At 39.5% G+C, this 18,526-nt stretch overlaps 1 protein-coding gene across 1 annotated transcript; it reads left to right on the top strand.

Annotated features, from left to right (window-relative positions):
* Nucleotides 1-6,751: 6,751 nt before the first annotated feature.
* Nucleotides 6,752-9,639, top strand: LOC136665990 (rhamnose-binding lectin-like). The gene is made up of 9 exons (XM_066643915.1): nt 6,752-6,839; nt 7,446-7,508; nt 7,953-7,988; nt 8,145-8,189; nt 8,454-8,589; nt 8,662-8,771; nt 9,116-9,160; nt 9,272-9,407; nt 9,502-9,639. Exons 2-9 carry the CDS (start codon nt 7,481-7,483, stop codon nt 9,608-9,610), a joined length of 645 nt encoding a protein of 214 aa, XP_066500012.1. The 5' UTR covers nt 6,752-6,839; nt 7,446-7,480; the 3' UTR covers nt 9,611-9,639.
* Nucleotides 9,640-18,526: the final 8,887 nt, after the last annotated feature.

Below are 18,526 nucleotides of genomic sequence, written 5' to 3'. Positions count from 1 at the left end.
GCCCACAACACCCACCCGTTCTAGTTTTCCGACACCCTTGCTGTAACACAATCTCTGCTTATATGACCAAGCTCACCACAACGCCAACACCGCCGACGAGAAGGATCCGGGTCACCCCTAGACCTAAATCCCCCACTCTCTCCTCGAAAGCCCGATGAGTGTGCCCTATCTTCCTTTAACTTTTGAACTTCCTGAGTCAAGTGATCAATAGCTTGCAAAACCTTGTTAAGAACAGCTGCATCTTCCTTCTCACAAGCGGCTTGTATGCCTCGTACCTTAAGATCTCTAGATACGGAATCCTCCCTTTCCAAATCCCGTAACACTTCCAACTCGGTGGCCAAAGTGATAGCTTCTTCTAAGCTCTTCGGTTTGGCTGCTCTCAGCTGCACCCTTATATCACCCTGGGCCACCTGATTAATAAAGTGGTCCTTAGCCAACATATCTACAACCTTTACTTCTACTCCCGGGTAAGCCTTCTGCGCTAGCCTCCTTATTTTATTTCCAAATTCGCAAGCTGACTCCTGACTCCCACGCCTACAACTCTGAAAATTTAGCCTCTCAACCTCCTCATTAGCAGGGGGAGTCAAATATTTCTCTAAATGCACCTTCAACTGCGTATACCCAGTTCTAGCCTCAGCTGGCAAGCCCAAAAAAACTTCCCGAGCCTTTCCTTTCAATAACAAAGTCATAAATTTCACCCTTAAATTATCATCCCAAGCATTTAATTCAGAAGCCAATTCAAACTGTCCCAGCCAATCAAGCCATGCACAGGAGACACCATCAAAAGCATCTGGCATAAACGCAGGCCTAGAAACCGCCATCTAGAATTCCTAGAAGGCTCCATCTTGTCTACGGGGGAGGGTAAACTTCTAAAAAGTCTCAAAAGATAGATCCCACCGCTGCCGCCAAAATGTAGGGACTCTCTTTGTTAGGAGTAGCCGCTGCCACCACCTTTGATAAGCCAGGAAGGTCTGGACACAATTTAATTATAACCCCAACAATGACGCACAAACAGACGAGGTCCGATTAATATGAAGCAATCTTTTATTTTGCACAACACCATAAAATACCTCCCTATATTTGACCTAATCCTCCTCTACAGCTACTCCAGGAAGTCATCAAAAGTGGACCAAAACTACACTCTTGTCTAGTGATCATCACAACTATAATCCACCCCAAAAGTGATATCAATCCACACACATCCTTGTAAACCCTACGTTTCTATAAAAGAAAAGAATACTACACACAGCAAAGATAAATAGTTTAGACTGCCCACTTCACTTGACTCCCTCCCCTTCAACAGCTTTAAAGAGTTAAGTCAAGATAGTTATATAAGGAAGTAGCGAGTATTCAGATTATAAAAAGGGAAATCCCACGCCAAACATTAAAGAACACTATAAAACTACACTCTTATGTATTAATTAAAAGTACGTAAGAAGTTGTGAAAATATGAGAGTCAGTATGAATAATTAATCCCCTAAACACACCACAAAACGGGCAACACAGAGTTTGTCATCATCAGCATGGACTCAATAAAAATAGTCTGACCAGGAACGGACTGACCCGGCTCAATTTGGAAGGTCCCCAGACAAAGCCTGCGTAGGTTCCACTCCGAGCAGCGCCCGATGAACTCCTCCACGCCCAACGCTCCGCGCCCGATTAACTCCAAGTCCGACGCTCCGCGCCCGATTAACTCCTCCAAGTCCGACGCTCCGCGCCCGATTAACTCCTCCACACCCGACGCTCCTCTGCCCACCGGAAGATATCACAGTCCAGGGCCGTTCACCCTTTCACCGCCGCTCCCCACAATCAACAACGGCCGCAACAGGTCCACCGTCCGACGCGCACACACACCAGGCCCCGACCTCCTCCTCTCTCCTGTCTCAACCTGGAAGCCTCTCAAAACGCGATCGCGACCCGGAAGTCCCCCCTCAGAGGTCGCTCCCCCCCTTAAATGTGTCTAACCCCACCCCTTTTCTTCATCATTCTTACAGGTGTTTGGTTCTAAGCATTTAGAATAACAGTAGATCTCTGCAGCTCACTTTCTTTTCACGGGATGAAAATGCCCTGCTATTTAAATTAGAATAATTAAAACATTTCTTGCTATTTGTGCTGTGAACAGTGGCAACCTGAAGTCCTGACCAATGAGAGAACTTTTCTGGCTGTATACCCATATAGTAAGGGGAAAATGTCCTGAATTAACCAAAATTATTTGCATGAATTTTAGACATTTAGCAAGTTTTGAGGTCTCACCCTAAATAGCTTAGGGCCCCAGGAGGAACAAGGGGCCATACATTTTTACATTTGTAGGTGTTTTGTATTGTGTAGAACAGTAAAAGATCTTTATTTTGAAAAAGGAATCATTACATGTCAGAGATGAGTGAAACATTCATTGAACACTGTGTGTTCTGAGTTTCTGAAGCAGGGCGACCAACACTACACACAGTGCTGTCTGTACGGCCATAAATTGCAGACTTCACTCGTATCAGTCCGCTCTCTAAAACCATAGAAATATGGAAATAAACGGGGAGTTAATTATTTATATTAGGACTTGATTAATGACATGATTTTGGTAAAGTTGTAAGTCTGAACTTACCACAACTGAGGCGCTGGTCTGAGCCATAACACGTGATTACATTCTCTGAAATCAATAAATCAGTTTTGAGCAAAATAAGCCTTTGCATTTGTTAAGGGACCCTTACAAAATATCACCACAGTGTTAACAACATTGTTAAATATTAAAAGTAAGTTGTTAGCAGCTAAGCTTGTAAATACAAGAAAATATACAGTATTGTATTGAACAACACAATTTACTCTATTTCTATAAGCCTCAAAATTACATTAAGGAATGGCACAAATTTAAGATTCACTTTAAATATACAGTAGCTGTAGCTATGTCCACAAAAACAATCTACCGATTTACTGACTACACCTATTAATAATAATAATAATAATGATACATATTAAACACAACAATATAACTTACATAAAGAAGTAGTGTATGATTTAGGTAGATATCATATTCATTACCTGCATAGGTGAGCATTCCCAACACTGCCATCAGAACTGTGAGACAAAATCAAACATCTCTTTAACTACATTTGAAATGCATGAAAATATCAGTTTTAAGGGAAATTTTGCCTAATCCCTAGACTGAATTTCTAGTTTCAAGTTTTACTCTGCTCTCATGCATGAAGATTCATAAACATTGTCCTAAAGACACCTACTATTGTCTCCATGGAAGTTTTGCATAGTTTAATGTGTTTTTTTTCTGTTCATGAGGTGCAAATCCAATAATTATGCTATTCCATACAAACTTACGGGTGAGTAGAGAGAGCTTCAGGAAGAACATGGTGCTGCTGGAGGTGTAAGAAGCTTAAGGTTTGAAGCATTGATAGCACTGGAGCTTATCTGTATTTATAGGGTACAAATCAGTTAAAATTTCCAGAAATTCAGGATTTTACTGCATGAGGAACAACTCATTGTTCTTTTTTATATACTCACAGCTGAATGTGGCACGTAGGGATTTTAGTAAAATTTCATCTGACCACATTTAGCCTATGCCTGGCTGTGAACACACACACACTAGTGATTAGTGATTAGTGAATTCAGCTGACATATACAAGCAAGCACATACCTTTGTGACCAGGAAGCAGTTAGGGGAAGGTGCTTGAAGGAGGAGGGAGCATAGTATGGTAAAAGAACATCATTGGTCACTAAAGGTACAAACAGTCTAAATCTCTTCTCCAAAAGGAAGGGTGAAAATTTGTAACCTTCAATTAAAGAATTGTGTAAAATAAACAGCATTGTACAAGTCCTGGAGATGAAATGAGGTGTATGAAATTAACACCATTTTAAAAATTACATTTATAGTAGAATAAGGGACAATTATTATAATTATTAAATCCAAAGTCTAAACCAAAAGAAGTCACTAGGATTAAGGTAGAATAAGGACTAGGAAAACCAAACATGCAAAGGGCTTGCAGGCCAGAAAAGGCATAGAATAAATGGGAAATGCAAAGAACCCTAACCCTAGGAATAATATGTCATTTCTTACCACCAAACAGTATTCATCAAAGGAAGTTTTATTATTTTTATTCAAGTATTTAAGTCAAATAATTTCCTCCTCCAAAGTTCCATAGTGTAGCTTCTGCAGTACTGAGCCTAGAGTAGCAATGACAGAGGGTCTATTCTCTCTATTACAGGTCAGTGAGGTGGTGTGGCAGTGAGATGTGGCTACACTGTGCTGTTTATGAATCTTATATTGAAACCATTAAGGGTTAAAAATTACCTGAGTAAACCGCTGAGAACAGTGAGTAATGGGCATATTATTTTTTAATGGTTGAGTTAAGGGGAAAATAAATAAATAAGTAAATAAATAAGCAAGCTTATTAGAGAAAGCTGTCAAAGGTTTCATTAGCCTTTTCCTGTAGGAAGTATGGGCTGATTTCTCACTTCTCATTCTATTGGGGAATAAAAGTTTTAAGAAGAGCTTTGGTGCAGCTCAGTAATTTTTGGGCTGAAAAAAATTGTCACCAGAAAACACCTTAATCCAATCATTTCCAATATCAAGTCATATACTGAGTAGTTTTCTTGCAATTAAACGTTGTTTGTGATTTGTTTTCTCTTACTCGTGATTAAGAGCGGGGTGAGTGCCATTTACGGTAGAATGTAAATTATGAAGGGAGATTACTGATACTGATTTTTAAAATGTTCTTTGTTGAATATAATTATATTAAACTGATACTAAAATATATTTGGTGTCTTTTGTGCACTTTCTGCAGGCATGTTAAGTTACATTGTGAAACGTATGCGCTTTCTCATATTTGATTATAATTATGGAATTAAAAAAATATTCTTATATACAGTGGAATCTCTACTTACGAACGCCTATACTAACGAACTTTGGAAGATACGAACAGAGCATTTGAATATTTTTTGCCTCCACCAACGAACCATGACTCTAGAAACGAACCCGAACCTCCGCTGAGCCGGCGGCTGGAAATGGCCACTGACCCCAATAGGCGAGTCTCCCAGCGCTCCCAGACTTGAGTGAGCTTTTAAGATTAGCAAATTTTAATTTTAGCAATTTAGCATTAGTGTAAATAGCAGACATCGAAATTCATGCTACGCTTCGTCTCCCCACATTCACCCACCTACTCTCCGTTATTCCACCCACCCCCACCTCCCGTCATACAGCCAGTGCCTGTGTTACTCCTCCAGCCAGTCGTCACGTCTTCAAGGTAGCGATGTGTAACCACTTAAAACTTTTTTATTTCTTTTTTATTACTGTTACCACTGTATTTCTCTTTTATTTTTAGCAACGCTACATGTATTTTTTTTTTTTACTAATTTGAGAGTTTTGTAAACATATATCAGTGCAAAAAGGGTGACTTTCGGGGTGGGGGCTGGAACGCATTAATTGCTTTTCCATTATTTTAAATGGGGAAAATTGACTCGAGAAACGAACTTTTCCACTTACGAACCGGGTCACGGAATGGATCAAGTTCGTAGGTAGAGGTTCCACTGTATTTTAATTTGTGCTCTCTTTTGAGAAGCTTTGATAGAGGGAGATGAGTAAGGGATTCATTCATTCATTATCTATAACCATTTATCCAACACACGCACTCACACATTCACTCAAGGTGGGAATACACCCTGGAGGGGGTGCCAGTCCTTCACAGGGCAACACACACACTCACACATTCACTCGCTCACTCACATCTATGGACACTTTTGAGTCGCCAACCCACCTACCAACGTGTGTTAGGTAGGAAACAGTTGCACCCGGAGGAAACCCACCCAGACACAGGGAGAACACACTAACTCCTCACAGACAGTTGAAGTATATTAAAATGAAGTAGAACTTATTATTAAGTGGGTGCAGTACATAGGATGACCCATTGTTCTTCAATGTTTGCCTATATAGGGGTTTTGTCTCTTTTTTACCAGGACAGGAAATGAAGTAAACAAAAGACATAGTATTCACCATATGTTGACACTGACCAACCTATATAACCTACACCTGCAGTTAACATGTCAGAAGATATTGACTAACTTCTCAGCAAGCTGTCCATTGGGGCTTGTTAAGATGCTGTTCTTTTCATTGTATTAAACCTGAATATTTTGCAATGAAAGAATGGTGTCAGCGTAGAGGTCTTTTTCAGCGTCTTCTTCACAATACTGAAATGAGCTACACAGTCACCCGTAGTGGGAATAGAACCCACAACCTCCACGTCCCTGGAGCTCTGTGACTACGACGCTACCTGCTGCGCCACTGTGCTGTAGTTAAAGTTACACTCTGGGACCTTTTCCTACGTCCACCAGCAATTTCCAGTCTTGCGCTTCACCCCATCTAGCGGTATTTGCAGCCTGCACACGTTCTCGAAAACATTCCTCCTGATAGTCTGTAATGAAATCATGTGGAATCAGTAAATACCAAAGATATTTTTAATCACTCTGGTTTAACAAATATCAAATGTGTTTCACGTAAACTCTGCAAGCGTTTTTCATTCATTGTCTGTAAGAACGTATTAAATGTTCCTAAGCGATAAGAAAAAGACTCAGAGGAAGGGCATGAGACTTGGTAAGCCGCCGTTGGCCAGTAGAGGGAGCCACAGGACTCCTTCCACCTCATCAGCAGCAACAGTCTCCACCTGTGCTTCCATCTTATTTAACCACACCGCGCCGTTCTGTGGGTGTGAGGTTTATAGTCGGAGAGTTTTGTGTCAGAGTCTTCAGGTAATTTTGTTTGAAAGTTTTGTCAAGCTTCTTCCTGAACTGTTGCTTCTTCTTTGTGGTCCAATCCTTTCTCTCTGAGTGTCTAGATTTCATTTCAGGTTTAAAAATTATTATATATTGTTTTAGGTGTAGGTTGTCTGTAAGTTACAACTTAATATACTCTATGCTAATATACATGCTGAGTGGAATCAGTGTAGCTATAAAATAGAAATGGGTGATGGTACAACTCTCTCATAGCTAACTGGGCTTATAACCGGAAGGTTGCAGGTTCAATCTTCAGAGCCATGACTGAAGGGCCCTTTAGCAAGGCACCTAATGCCCAGCTGCACTGCTCCAGGCATTGTGTGCTCACTGTTCATGAATGTGTGTGAACTTACAATACATGGAATTTTAATTTATAATATATGGAAGTTCATGTGTGCAAGCACAGTGGCCAGTAGAGGTTCTAATTCTATTCTGCAGAGCTGATAACTAAGGGTTTCTTTTAATGTTAATGTATTTAGTTATATTATATCACACCTGTTTTGAGTGTGTCAAATGTGGAAATAAACCAGTGGCTGTAACAGTGCTGGGATGTTTCAATAATCAAATTTAGTCTCCAAGTTGACAGTAACTCAGGAGATGGCCTGAAACCCTAAAGATTGAAGGCTTCCTGTGGAAGGTTTTTACTTAAACCAGTGCCTTTTTCTTATTTTTGTGTACAGGTCAGAATCAAGAGTTCCTCTGCTCCAGTTGCACCATGTTCTTGAAGCAGTTTTTACTCAGCTGTGAGTTTCTTAAATGCCATCTGAACACATCTCAACTTCTGATTGTGGTTGGTAGGAGGTGTTGCTTAGTGAAATGATTTAATTACAGGGGCATAACTTCCTCCAACAAAACTGGTAGTCATCAGGTTTGTCAACAGTCAATTTCACTTAAACCTTACTACCAAGTCCACAAGATCTAGCTGATGTGAGGCTCTAGTGCCTTTTATGAAAGAACTAAGTTCAAGAATATCACCTGATGACTTGTGGAAGTTCAACAGACGGCTGGTTGTGAATAAACAGTTAATGTATGTAATTCAACAGTTAAATTACTAAATCTTCCCCTTTTCCTGGTCCAAATCATCTTATTGCAGGAATATTAAAGCACAACGACTAGGTTTAACCAGCTTAGTGTTAAGCTTGTTTGGGTTGTTGAGATGGTTAAGGAAGTGGATCTCTTTCTTGCAGTGCTGATGGCAGCTCTGAGTGGAATCTCTTCTGCAGGTAAGTACTTAGTGGTTTAGCATCAAGTTTTAACACCAAGTTTGTCTAGAGTGTTTAAACTAGCTGTAAAGCTAAACCAGTTCTGGAATTCCACATGTGTATGAATATTTTTAGGTGTCTTAATATTTGTTTGTCACTCATGAATTTTCCCTCTAGTTTACATCGTGATATGTGAGAATCATCGAGGCACACTGGACTGTGGTGAGAAACTAACTTCATGTGCTTATGGCATTATGCTTAAATTCAGATGTAGGATTAGTAGCCTTACCTAAGGACATTGTGCTGTAGCGTGGCAGTGTTGCTCAGGTTGGGAATAAAACTCCAGTTGTGTGTGGGTTTTTTTCCTTCCTTTTGGGGAGCAGTTGTGATATGTCCTCATTTTGACAACCGATCTCTAGGATCTGTAGTTTGGCTTGTGGATTACTTCCACCCCCTCCCAATATTGTTCTGGTTTCTTCTCTTTAGGAAATGATGTGATTCAGGTCGTCGGTGCTAACTATGGACGTGCTGATAAGGTCACCTGCTCAGCAGGACAGCCCAGAAAGCTTGTCCAGACCACCAACTGTGGTTCCTCAGGCACTTCTAATATTGTGGCTCAAAGGTACTTTTGTAGGGCCATTTAAATGCATGTTAACTTTTAGCTGGAATGGTTGAACTGAATACTTTTGTACAGGTGCAATGGCAAGAAGCGTTGTGATTTGGAGGCGACAAATGCTGTGTTCGGTGATCCTTGTGTTGGCACTTACAAATACCTGGTAGTGTCCTACAACTGCCTACATCTTGGTGAGTGAGATGTGCCTGTGCCATGCCTTGTCTGTCTCCTTTTGCTGCTTCAGGTGCATTTTAGTCCAAACTACCTTCAAACATCAATGACGTGGAGTATTTTGACCTTATGACAAGGCGCTTCAACTTTGTCTTGATGCTTTGCTAAGCTCAATCACCATGGGGCAGGGATTTCAGTCTGATTACACAAGAATTCAAATGTATGATTGGGACACAACTGGTATCTCAATTGTTCTTTGAATACAAACTGCAGAATGAGGAATGTCTGACAGGATTAAACTGCATTTTCTAATGAGGAATCTTATGGAAATGTGCAAAGGCTAAGCAGTGTTTGTTCCTTGCAGTGACCAGTGTGACCTGTGAAGGAAAAATGGCTAGACTCTCCTGTGGTTTGTATAGACTACTTTACATGCATATTTTAATCGGCACTACGTCCATTGCCCTTCAAATATGGTCTTTCATGGTGTAAATACTTGGAGGGTTCTGTAAATCTTTCTCAGGTACTGAGGTCCTCAGGATCTTGGATGCCAAATATGGCCGAACAGACACCACCACATGTGCTGCTGGGAAGCCGTCAAGTCAGGTCTCCAATACAAACTGCTTTGCATCCAGCTCCCTGTCTGTGGTTAAGAACAGGTCAATTTCACCAACTAAACTAGAGACAAAATATTCTTGTACATTTACTGTCTGCCTGTTTCTCACTTTGGGTTCCTGCTCCCTCCCCATCTAGGTGTGAAGGTAAAAAGAAATGCACGGTCCCAGCCACAAATGATATGTTCCCTGAACCCTGTGTGGGCACGTACAAATATCTGACTGTTTTGTATGTCTGTAAGTCCTGAGCTTGAAATAAAAAGTATTTGGGACCCTTTTCTTTGTTCTTGTGTCCTGTGTAGTGTTGAAGCTGAGTTAAATGACAGTGTTAGGCTATAATCTACAAAAGTTGGGTGCAATGTTCTGTTTAACATGGTTGTAATTCAGTTAACCCAATTCTGTGCTCAGGTCACAATCTTGTGAACCCTGCAAGCATTGGTTTTGTTATTTTATAAAATTGAGATGACACAGTCAAAGTTTATTAGACACATGCTTATCTTTTGAGAATTTCTGAAACATCCAGATATGTTATCTATTCAGTGGTTCTACATGAATATATTTCGTGCTGTTTCCTGCAGTGAGGAATCTGTGTCAAGGAAATACAGCTGTGCTTGCAAGATTTGTTGTAGGGCTGTAGGCAAAACTGCCTTTGTCAAGACCATCTCTATAGAGAGGACCGCTCTCCTCTTCCACAACCACTGACTAGACCTTTTGGCTGTTTCTGATAACCCCTTCACAGTTGGTTTTAGTTTTCAGCCTCTGATGCTGAACTTCACAAGTAGGCACATGGCCCACTATTTAGCATGGATGTTGTGCAGTTAAGCCACTTCTGTGCTCAGGTCACTATCTTGTGAAACATAGGTTGAATGTGATCTTTGCAAAGATGTGTTTAATATGACCAATATGAAGCATTGTTTTTCACAGCTGTGCTTGAAAGATTTGTTGTAGAGCTATAGACAACATCCTTTTCGAGTGTATGACTAAGGCTGGGAAAGGCACAGTCCCATTATTTTACACTCTAACACAACTAGGTTAATAGTTATATTTTGATCTGTAGCAAATTTAAAATGAGATTTGGGAGCAAGTCAGTAATTGTTTCACACAAACCTGAAGCTACAAGTGTGTTTGCAAACTGAAATTTAGAATGTGTCTCAGATACACTCTTTGACAGATTTTTGTTTTTGTGTTTGACTTCAAATTGTGTTATGTACGTTTTGTAGACTTGAAGAACCAGTTGTGTCCTGTAGAATCCATGATGTAGATTGGAATTTGGTGGATTCACAATTTTTTTCTGTCGCATGCATAGCACATGGAAAAATCCTACATGGATATGGTTTTTTTTGTGGCAAAACTAAAATGAATCTCTAAGTATCACCAGGAAGGAATATCGATGCTCAAAGAATTCTTTGGGGAGACCAGAGGAATAAAGACATGCAGTCAAGAATTCTCTCTTATCTCTCAATCTTTATTGAACAGAGTCAAGCAATATATAGGACCTCAGTCACGTACACCATCATGTGTGCCACTTGGGCGTTATTACATCATCTTGTTCCATCAACCCAAACATTCCCTTATTGGTGCCTCATTATCTCCTATTCTATTAGTTTGTGGAAAAATGGTGAAAGATGTCTTTTGTTGACTGCCTTCCTTCTAATCTGTTCAGCGCCTTCCTCCCACAGGCCAGCATAACCACACAATGCAATCAGTCCCTTGAAGCACTAAGGCCTACATAATTTAGAACAGAGCCAAGATGAATCAATCTTTAATATAAATCATTAGTTATTATTAACCATTACTCATTAGTGTTAATCTGCATTTTTCCATCACATTCCTCCCTTTTTATGATTTTAAAAACATCAATGCATGTGAACTTATAATCATAATATTGCCAAAAGGTAATGCAAAAGATAACATCAACCATAGACTAGCTAAACTTTCAGTCTAGGCACCATAACTCATGCACTAAAAAAAGCATACTGAATGATTACATGTGATACTGAGGTATATTTATCAGATAGCCTCATAAGACAGTATTCAGTGTGTTCAGCCATATGCTCTATGTATGTGCGCCACAGAGAGGAATGTTTAGGATAAGCTGTCAGTGAGAGTAAAAAAACTATAAATTATACCCCTCCCTTAGAGCATGCAAATGTAAACTGTCCTTTATGTTTGCCTTATTTGGAGAGGTGAGAGAAGGATATAGGAAAAGATCATAGAGAGAGGGGGAGAGATGATCGGAGCGCTCAATTGAACACTACTCTCTCACGGGATCCTTAAGAACCCGTAAGACACTGTTTTGGTAAATAAAGATGTATTTACACTTTTAACCGTGTCTGCGGAGATTCTTTTCCATCACCTATCTTCACAACACAGCAAGAGTTAACAACAAAGTTTGGCGACGAGGATGGGATATGAGCTGTGACCTGTTTGCTTCAGATGACCCCTGCATCCGAACTACCGCTTAAAAGCCGGCAAATAGAAGGTGAGATTTTCACAAATTTGAGCGCTGGTTGGGTGTTTGGGCTGTCTGATGCAGAAAGGGTTGCACTCATAAATAGACTCAATAGTGTATGTAGTGTTGTGTTGATGGTGTTGGATAAAGTTCTCCGTTCTAAATTTTTAACTATAGTCATTGTAATAAAGAAAGGAAATAAAAGGAATAATTAATAAGAGTAAAAAGGAAAAATAAAAGGAAAGGAAATGTTGAAGTATAAGTGTAGAATAGCTTAATTAGTAACGATAAGGTGAGCTGATGATGACATGCACGTTTGGGTAAACAGGGCCCTATTTTTGCTTGAAACTGTAAGACATGAATCACAGTCATTGCGTGAAAGTAAGCTTTGAGTTATTGTGGAATTGGATTATATTGAAATAGTGAGAAGCCCTGGGCCCAGTGGCATTTGGTTAAAATTTATTTAAGGTTAAATGGTATTTAAGGTTTTAAGGATAACGAGAAGGAATAAAAGAGAAATATATGGAAAATAGAGGAAAAGAGACTTAAATAAAGAAAGGAAGCCGCAGATTTCGGATTTAAGCCCTCTTTTTAGAGGCGGGATAGCCCGGCCGCAAATCCTGAAAAATTCACTAGGTGATTTTTTGGGTCAGTTTGATGAGAAACTGGAGGTGTGATGCAGAGATTTAATTAGGGGTGCCCACTCGAAACACTGTTGACGAACACTGTATTGATGCTGCCTCTTTTTGAATTATTACACCTCATAAGGTAGCATAAATTAAAAATAAGGAATAAAGGAATAAGGAAATAAGGTAAGGGCGGCAATAAAAAGCATGCTGTTAATGTGTGAATGGGTCGACTATGAGAAATTGTGTTGAAAATGATGAGTGTGTGTAAGCGCTGTTTGGAGGATGTTGGAGTATGTGTGTGTGCCTAGTGAGTTAAGAAAAAAAGAGTGTCTTGCTGTGCATGTGTGTGTGTGCCTCACCCCCTCCCTTTTCCCTTTTCAACGTTGTCCCTTATAAGTAACTATGTGTGTGTGTGTGTCAGCTGAAAGAATTTTTTGGGAGAAAAAGGGGGAGTGATCAACCCCCTCCCTTCTGTGGTTGCATATTGAGTGTGTGTGGGGGAAAACTAGTTTCTCCCTTGCGCTGTAAAAAGCCATGAATTTTCTGTGGGTGTTTTTTTTTTTAGAGAAAGGGGGAAATGTGATAAATGAGAGATTTAGAAATTAATAGGGAAAGAAAATTGTAATGGTAAAAATTATGAGCTTCGTTCAAGGACAGTTATTTAAATGAATATGAACCTCAATAAAATGAGGGGTTTGTTTATTTATGACAATGAGCCTGAACGGAAGACGTTTTAAAATAAAAATATATAAAGTAAAAATAAATGAGCTTTCTGGGAGACAGTAAATTAAGAAAAACAGTAGAAAATGAGCTCCAGAGAGACGATTTTATGAGCTTTCTTGGAGACTATACATTAAGAAAATATAGACAATGAGCTCCAGAAAGACGTTTTTAGATGTTGAGAATAGGAGAAAGGAGAGCAAGGTGTAAAGCTGAGTAATTAATAGAGTACATTGGGGAAACTGTAAGGTTTAATTATGGGAACTAAAGGGAAAATTGTTATTGAAGAAAAAGGAGAAAAATTTTGAAATCTCCATATGATGGCTTTTATTGGGAGAAAAAATTGTTCATGGGTCTGGTTCCTCTTATTTTGTTGAATTTTTGAGATCTTATGCTTTGCGGAGGGGTCTCTTTCTGCAAGTGTGTAAGGCCTAGAATTCACTCTTGAAAAGGAGAAAAATGGCAGGACTTTGATTTGTGACGTACTGATAAAAGCCACGTTGATTTGATTTAAATAGAAACTAATAGTTATTGGGCAAATCAGAAAATATTGAAGTATAGTGCTGTGCAGGGGTTTGGAGCTCCTGAGATTGGGTGCGTTTGAACTGAATTTTTTCTATGGGTGTGGTGCTTGTGTTGTGCTTATGATCTAAAATAAAAGGGAATAGAGGATTAATTTAACATAGTGGGTGAGAGTGAATTGGGGGAGCAGTAATTTGTTTGTGTTCTCTTTGAATGCAATAGTTTGATGAAATTGAAATACATTGAATGGGGTAATTGTTTTAGGCCAGTGGAACTGAGGAATGGCCTTATATGGAGAGAGCTGCTACAAGATGGAAATTAGAATTGAATTAATAAAGTGTGTTGGAATGGTGTTATTTCAGTTGCTCAGAAAAAGGGGTGAATTTTATAGTCTATGGTGTTGAGATCTCTGTGAAGCACTGTTACTTTATATGAGAAAAATAATAATTTTTAGCTGCCAACTGATAATTGAAAAAATACTGCCAATGTGTGAATATTGGAAAACTCTGAGTGTTTGACATTGGTGCTTTCTGGGGTTTAAACATACCACTGCAATGTTTATATGTGAAGAGTACAACATAGTACATTAATCTTATCTTAGTATATAAGTTTGAAGAACCAAGATGCAGGGTTGGAAATTTACTATCATGTGGTCATAGAATAGTATGTGAAATGTTTATGTTAAACTAGTTAAGCCGAACCAGATGTTAAAGGGAGCTGCATTGGGGATGAACTTATTGCCATCAATCACTTTAGACCCTTTTTGGGGGGGTTGAGATTAAGGTCGTTTGGGCTTCAAGCCAATGAAGAGATTTGTTGGAGGTGTTTACAATATTGAATGAAGGGTAAAAATGTTATGAATGAACTAAATGTTGGTAAATAAAATACAAATAAGCATATTGAATGTTTAATTACTAAGAAGTAAGCTGAATGTATTAAATTTCTATTTGTCTTTTTATCCTGTGGGGTGTGTGTGTGTGAGTTCTCAAATTTTAAAGGAGACGGTGAGAAGAGGACCGAGAGGAAAAAAGGGGGGTCAAATTTGCCCAGAGCAGAGCAGACTGCACAAAGGCTAGTCGTTTTATCCACAAACTTCTTTCACAAACACCTGCATTGATACATTTAGATTAAATCATTAATAAGTCTCATTATTAAAAAGTAATAATTGGAAATTCATTGATTTGTTTATCTATTTGCATTTAGTTCATTAGAGGTGTTATAGTACATGACATAGACTTCTTCAAAGAAAGCTTGGCAACAGGTTGTTCATTTTTAAGATAATAATTTGATTATAAAGAATCAACAACGTGGTTTATGAAGAAAAATTATTATTTGAAAAGGGATTTCTGATCTAAGCTTTGCTATAAGTGTATGGGGTTGCAAATATTTTGTGGTAATCATATTTAGAAGTGCTTGTTGAGTCTTATATAAGTTTGTATATTCTTTAATTACAAGGTAGTTACTGAATGTTTAATAAATCTAGGTTTATGGTGCACTTAGTAGTTATATCACTTAATAAAGGGGATTTAGTGGTGTGAATTGTATTGCATATTAAGGTTTGACTTCTCTGAAGTTGGCAAATTCAATTGGGGATTGATTTTTATTAATTGTGGTAATATAGTGGCATATAAACAGAAAAAAAAAAAAAAAAAAAAAGTGTAAGTTGGGAACATATTTAGTCATTATTATGCCAAAAATGGGCACTAATGTTTCAAAAGGGGTTACTCCTGTTGATATAGTTAAGAAAAATAATCCTCTAATAAAAGGCATTGCAAGAATATCAGAAAAATTTTATAAGCGATGGCCTGACATAGACCAACCATGGCCGGTAGAGGGGACACTTAACCCAGATGTAATTAAAACAATAGAGGTACTTGTAGCAACATATAAAGCAGGACAGAAGAAAGGGCGTCAAGGAGAAAAGCGAAAGGAAAAAAGAGAAATAGAGCTTGGCATTCTCCAGTTATTTGAACAAGAGAGTCAGAAACTGATGAAGGCAGCGAAGGACAAGAGGGAGAAGAGTGTAGACGCGATTAACCAACTTACGAAAAAAAACCGAAAGACAAATGGCCGAAGTTAATGTGTCTTTTTCACATGTGGACTCAGTTAAGACACCACCACCTTATGAGAAGGAAGTGAAAAGTGAAAAAGCCTATCCTCAGCTTCCAGTGATTAGTCAAGGAGGAAATTATCATATTGAAGATGAAGATGAATGCATCATTGAAACAGGACAAGCAGAGACAACGATAAAGCTGTATCCGAGTTCCAAAAGCAAGAAGAAAACTCGACGTCTGCAGACTAGAGGTGAACTGAGAATGAGAAGGAGGACCATTGGAGATGAGGATCTGAGTGACCAGGAGGAGGCCATGGGTGGATACGACCCAGCCATCAGACGAATGCTGGCTAAAGCAGAAAAAAGAGGAGATGTGAGTAGAAGGAAAGAGTACTCAAGAGATGGAAGTTCTGATGAAACAGAGAATGAAGAAAGTGATGATGGATGGAAGAGTAAGGGATCTTTCTCTGAAAGAGGACTATTTCCTGAAACATCCAGCACAAAAGGAGAAGACAGACGAAGAACTTTGAGAGAAGTAGAAAAAAGTATAGACCAATGTTTATTGAACTTAGATAATGCTTCTAGCTCACTGGAGACACAACTGAAAGAGTTGCAGACATATGAGGAGGATCTGAAAAATGAAGACACTAAAAAATCTGAAAGACAATACACTTTGCGTCCAAGGAAAGGGAAATCACTTGAAAAGATATGTCCAGTGATAGTCCGAGGACGGAATTTGGAATACAAGCCTTGGCAAAATACAGATATGTCAGATATCATGGAAAAGTTACCTACTTTGCAAGAAGGAGCACATCCTTGGATTTCAAAATTAGAAGAGCTTCTGGTGGGAACGCAGCCAGCAATAGGTGACATAAAGAGACTTTTAGCAAATCTCCTGGGAGTTCCAGCCATGGAAGAAATTCTACAGAAAGCGGGCCTAGAACGATATGTAAGAACTGCTGTTAATGATCCAGAGCTGTTTGCTGCAATCAGAGGTCGAATGTGGAGAGCATTGAAAGATTCATTTCCAACCAATGTGCATCCTGACAATATCCTGATTGAGCCTTTGGGAGAAGAAGAGAACCCGAGAGCCTATGTGTCAAGAGTCCATCAGGTATGGAGAAATGTCACAGGAAATGATCCAGATTTAAATCAGATGGAACAGTCAATTTTGCGAGCCAAATTACAGAAGGGACTACCCTTACCAGTGAGAAGTAAACTGGCAGAAGTAGTGGGTCTTGGAAGCATGGCAAAGAGTGTCTATACAGATCATATAGCCCATCAAGTGGAGCTATATAGAAAGAAGGAACATGATCAGAAAATACAGGATGAAGAGACCCTCAGAAAGCTGAACCAAATACAACTGGTGGACAACAAGAAAAAAGAAAAGAAACAAGCTGTAGTCATACAAAGTCAGCCTCCTAATCAGCCAGGACCACATCTGGATCAGACTCAACCTCAAGTGAGCCAGTCAGCATCAGTTGCTCCAGTGACTCCCTGGCCACAGCCAGTGTTTGGTCAGGTGCAGACATGGAGAGGAAGAAGTCAGGGAAATCTAGGAAGAGGAAGACCAGGAAGATTCAGTCTGAACTTTCAACAGCCTCCTGAAGTGTGCTATAATTGTGGACAGTTTGGTCATTTTGCTCGTGAATGCAACCGGCCAGGAGGAAACTTCAGGGGATACTTTAGAGGAAGATTCAGAGGAGGATTCAGAGGACAACAAAGGTCAATCAAGGGACCTGTGAACCCTTATAGGGGCCCGGAACCAGGATTCTAGGGATGCCCGGAGAACTCGTGTGGGAGGTGTCAGCTGGTAGCAATAGGGCCGGAGAGAGATCCAACAATAGAGGTGAAAATAAATAATCGACCATTGACAATGATGGCAGATAGTGGAGCTGCTTTCACCTGTATTCGGCCTGAAGATGCTATACACCTCCCCAGGTCTGGTCAGATGATTCGGACAATCGGGTTAGAGGGAGTAAAACAGCTGATTCCTCTCACAGAACCAATTGAGCTCTGCTATAAACATCTGAAGACTACAATACCCATACTGGTATCAGAACATACACCTATTGCACTTTTGGGAAGAGATGCTTTGTGCAGACTGAACTGTACAATAAAATGCACACCGGACGGCTGCCTGGTGGAAGTGCCGAGTGAAATGATTGATCAACTGATGATGAAAACAGAGACTGATGCTTCTTCAGTATTTTGGATTGGAAATCTTAGCGAAGAATTCTTGGAACCAGCCAAGATGTGGGAGAAGTTTATTGTAGCAAACATGCCTGATGCAAAGACTCCAGAGTATCCATTTCATTGTACACTGAAATACTTTAAGGATGCTGAACAATCAGATGGAGAACAATGGCTGAATCATCAACCAAAGCAAGTTGAATTACGTTCATGTTGCATAATTTTAGGACCACAAGGAGCTGCTATGAAGATAGACAAAAATGATTACTTGCATAAAGAGTTTGAGATGGGAAAAAGTGTACCACATGTGACTTTGCTGGTGTCTGAAGATTGTGAGCAGAAACAAATAGGTGAAATGATGGCAGAAGCAGAAGAAGTTGTCTTTAAACCGCTTAAAGAGAATCTTTCCATCTGGAGGAGTGAAGATCAGCGATTTATTAAGATTATGATTACTGCTCAAGGACAAGGACAGCCACAAGTCGTCAGGATGACACATGAATCACTTTACAATGAGAAGATGGATTCAAACTCTTTGAAAGAGGAAATGCTGCGATGTGTTCCAAAATGTTTATGGTCACAACATAGCACTGACATT

Source organism: Hoplias malabaricus, chromosome 14 (assembly GCF_029633855.1).
Source record: "Hoplias malabaricus isolate fHopMal1 chromosome 14, fHopMal1.hap1, whole genome shotgun sequence".
NCBI classification, from domain to species: Eukaryota; Metazoa; Chordata; class Actinopteri; order Characiformes; family Erythrinidae; genus Hoplias; species Hoplias malabaricus.
This window is presented reverse-complemented; position numbering and strand designations above follow the sequence as displayed.

What these genes read in the sequence shown, in the direction of transcription:
- LOC136665990 (XM_066643915.1), top strand. Translation starts at nt 7,481, where the DNA reads ATGTTCTTGAAGCAGTTTTTACTCAGCT. An exon ending in GAAGCAGTTTTTACTCAGCT is followed by an intron (nt 7,509 to 7,952) that starts GTGAGTTTCTTA and finishes TCTTTCTTGCAG; the next exon opens with TGCTGATGGCAGCTCTGAGT. An exon ending in CTGTCTGTGGTTAAGAACAG is followed by an intron (nt 9,408 to 9,501) that starts GTCAATTTCACC and finishes CTCCCCATCTAG; the next exon opens with GTGTGAAGGTAAAAAGAAAT.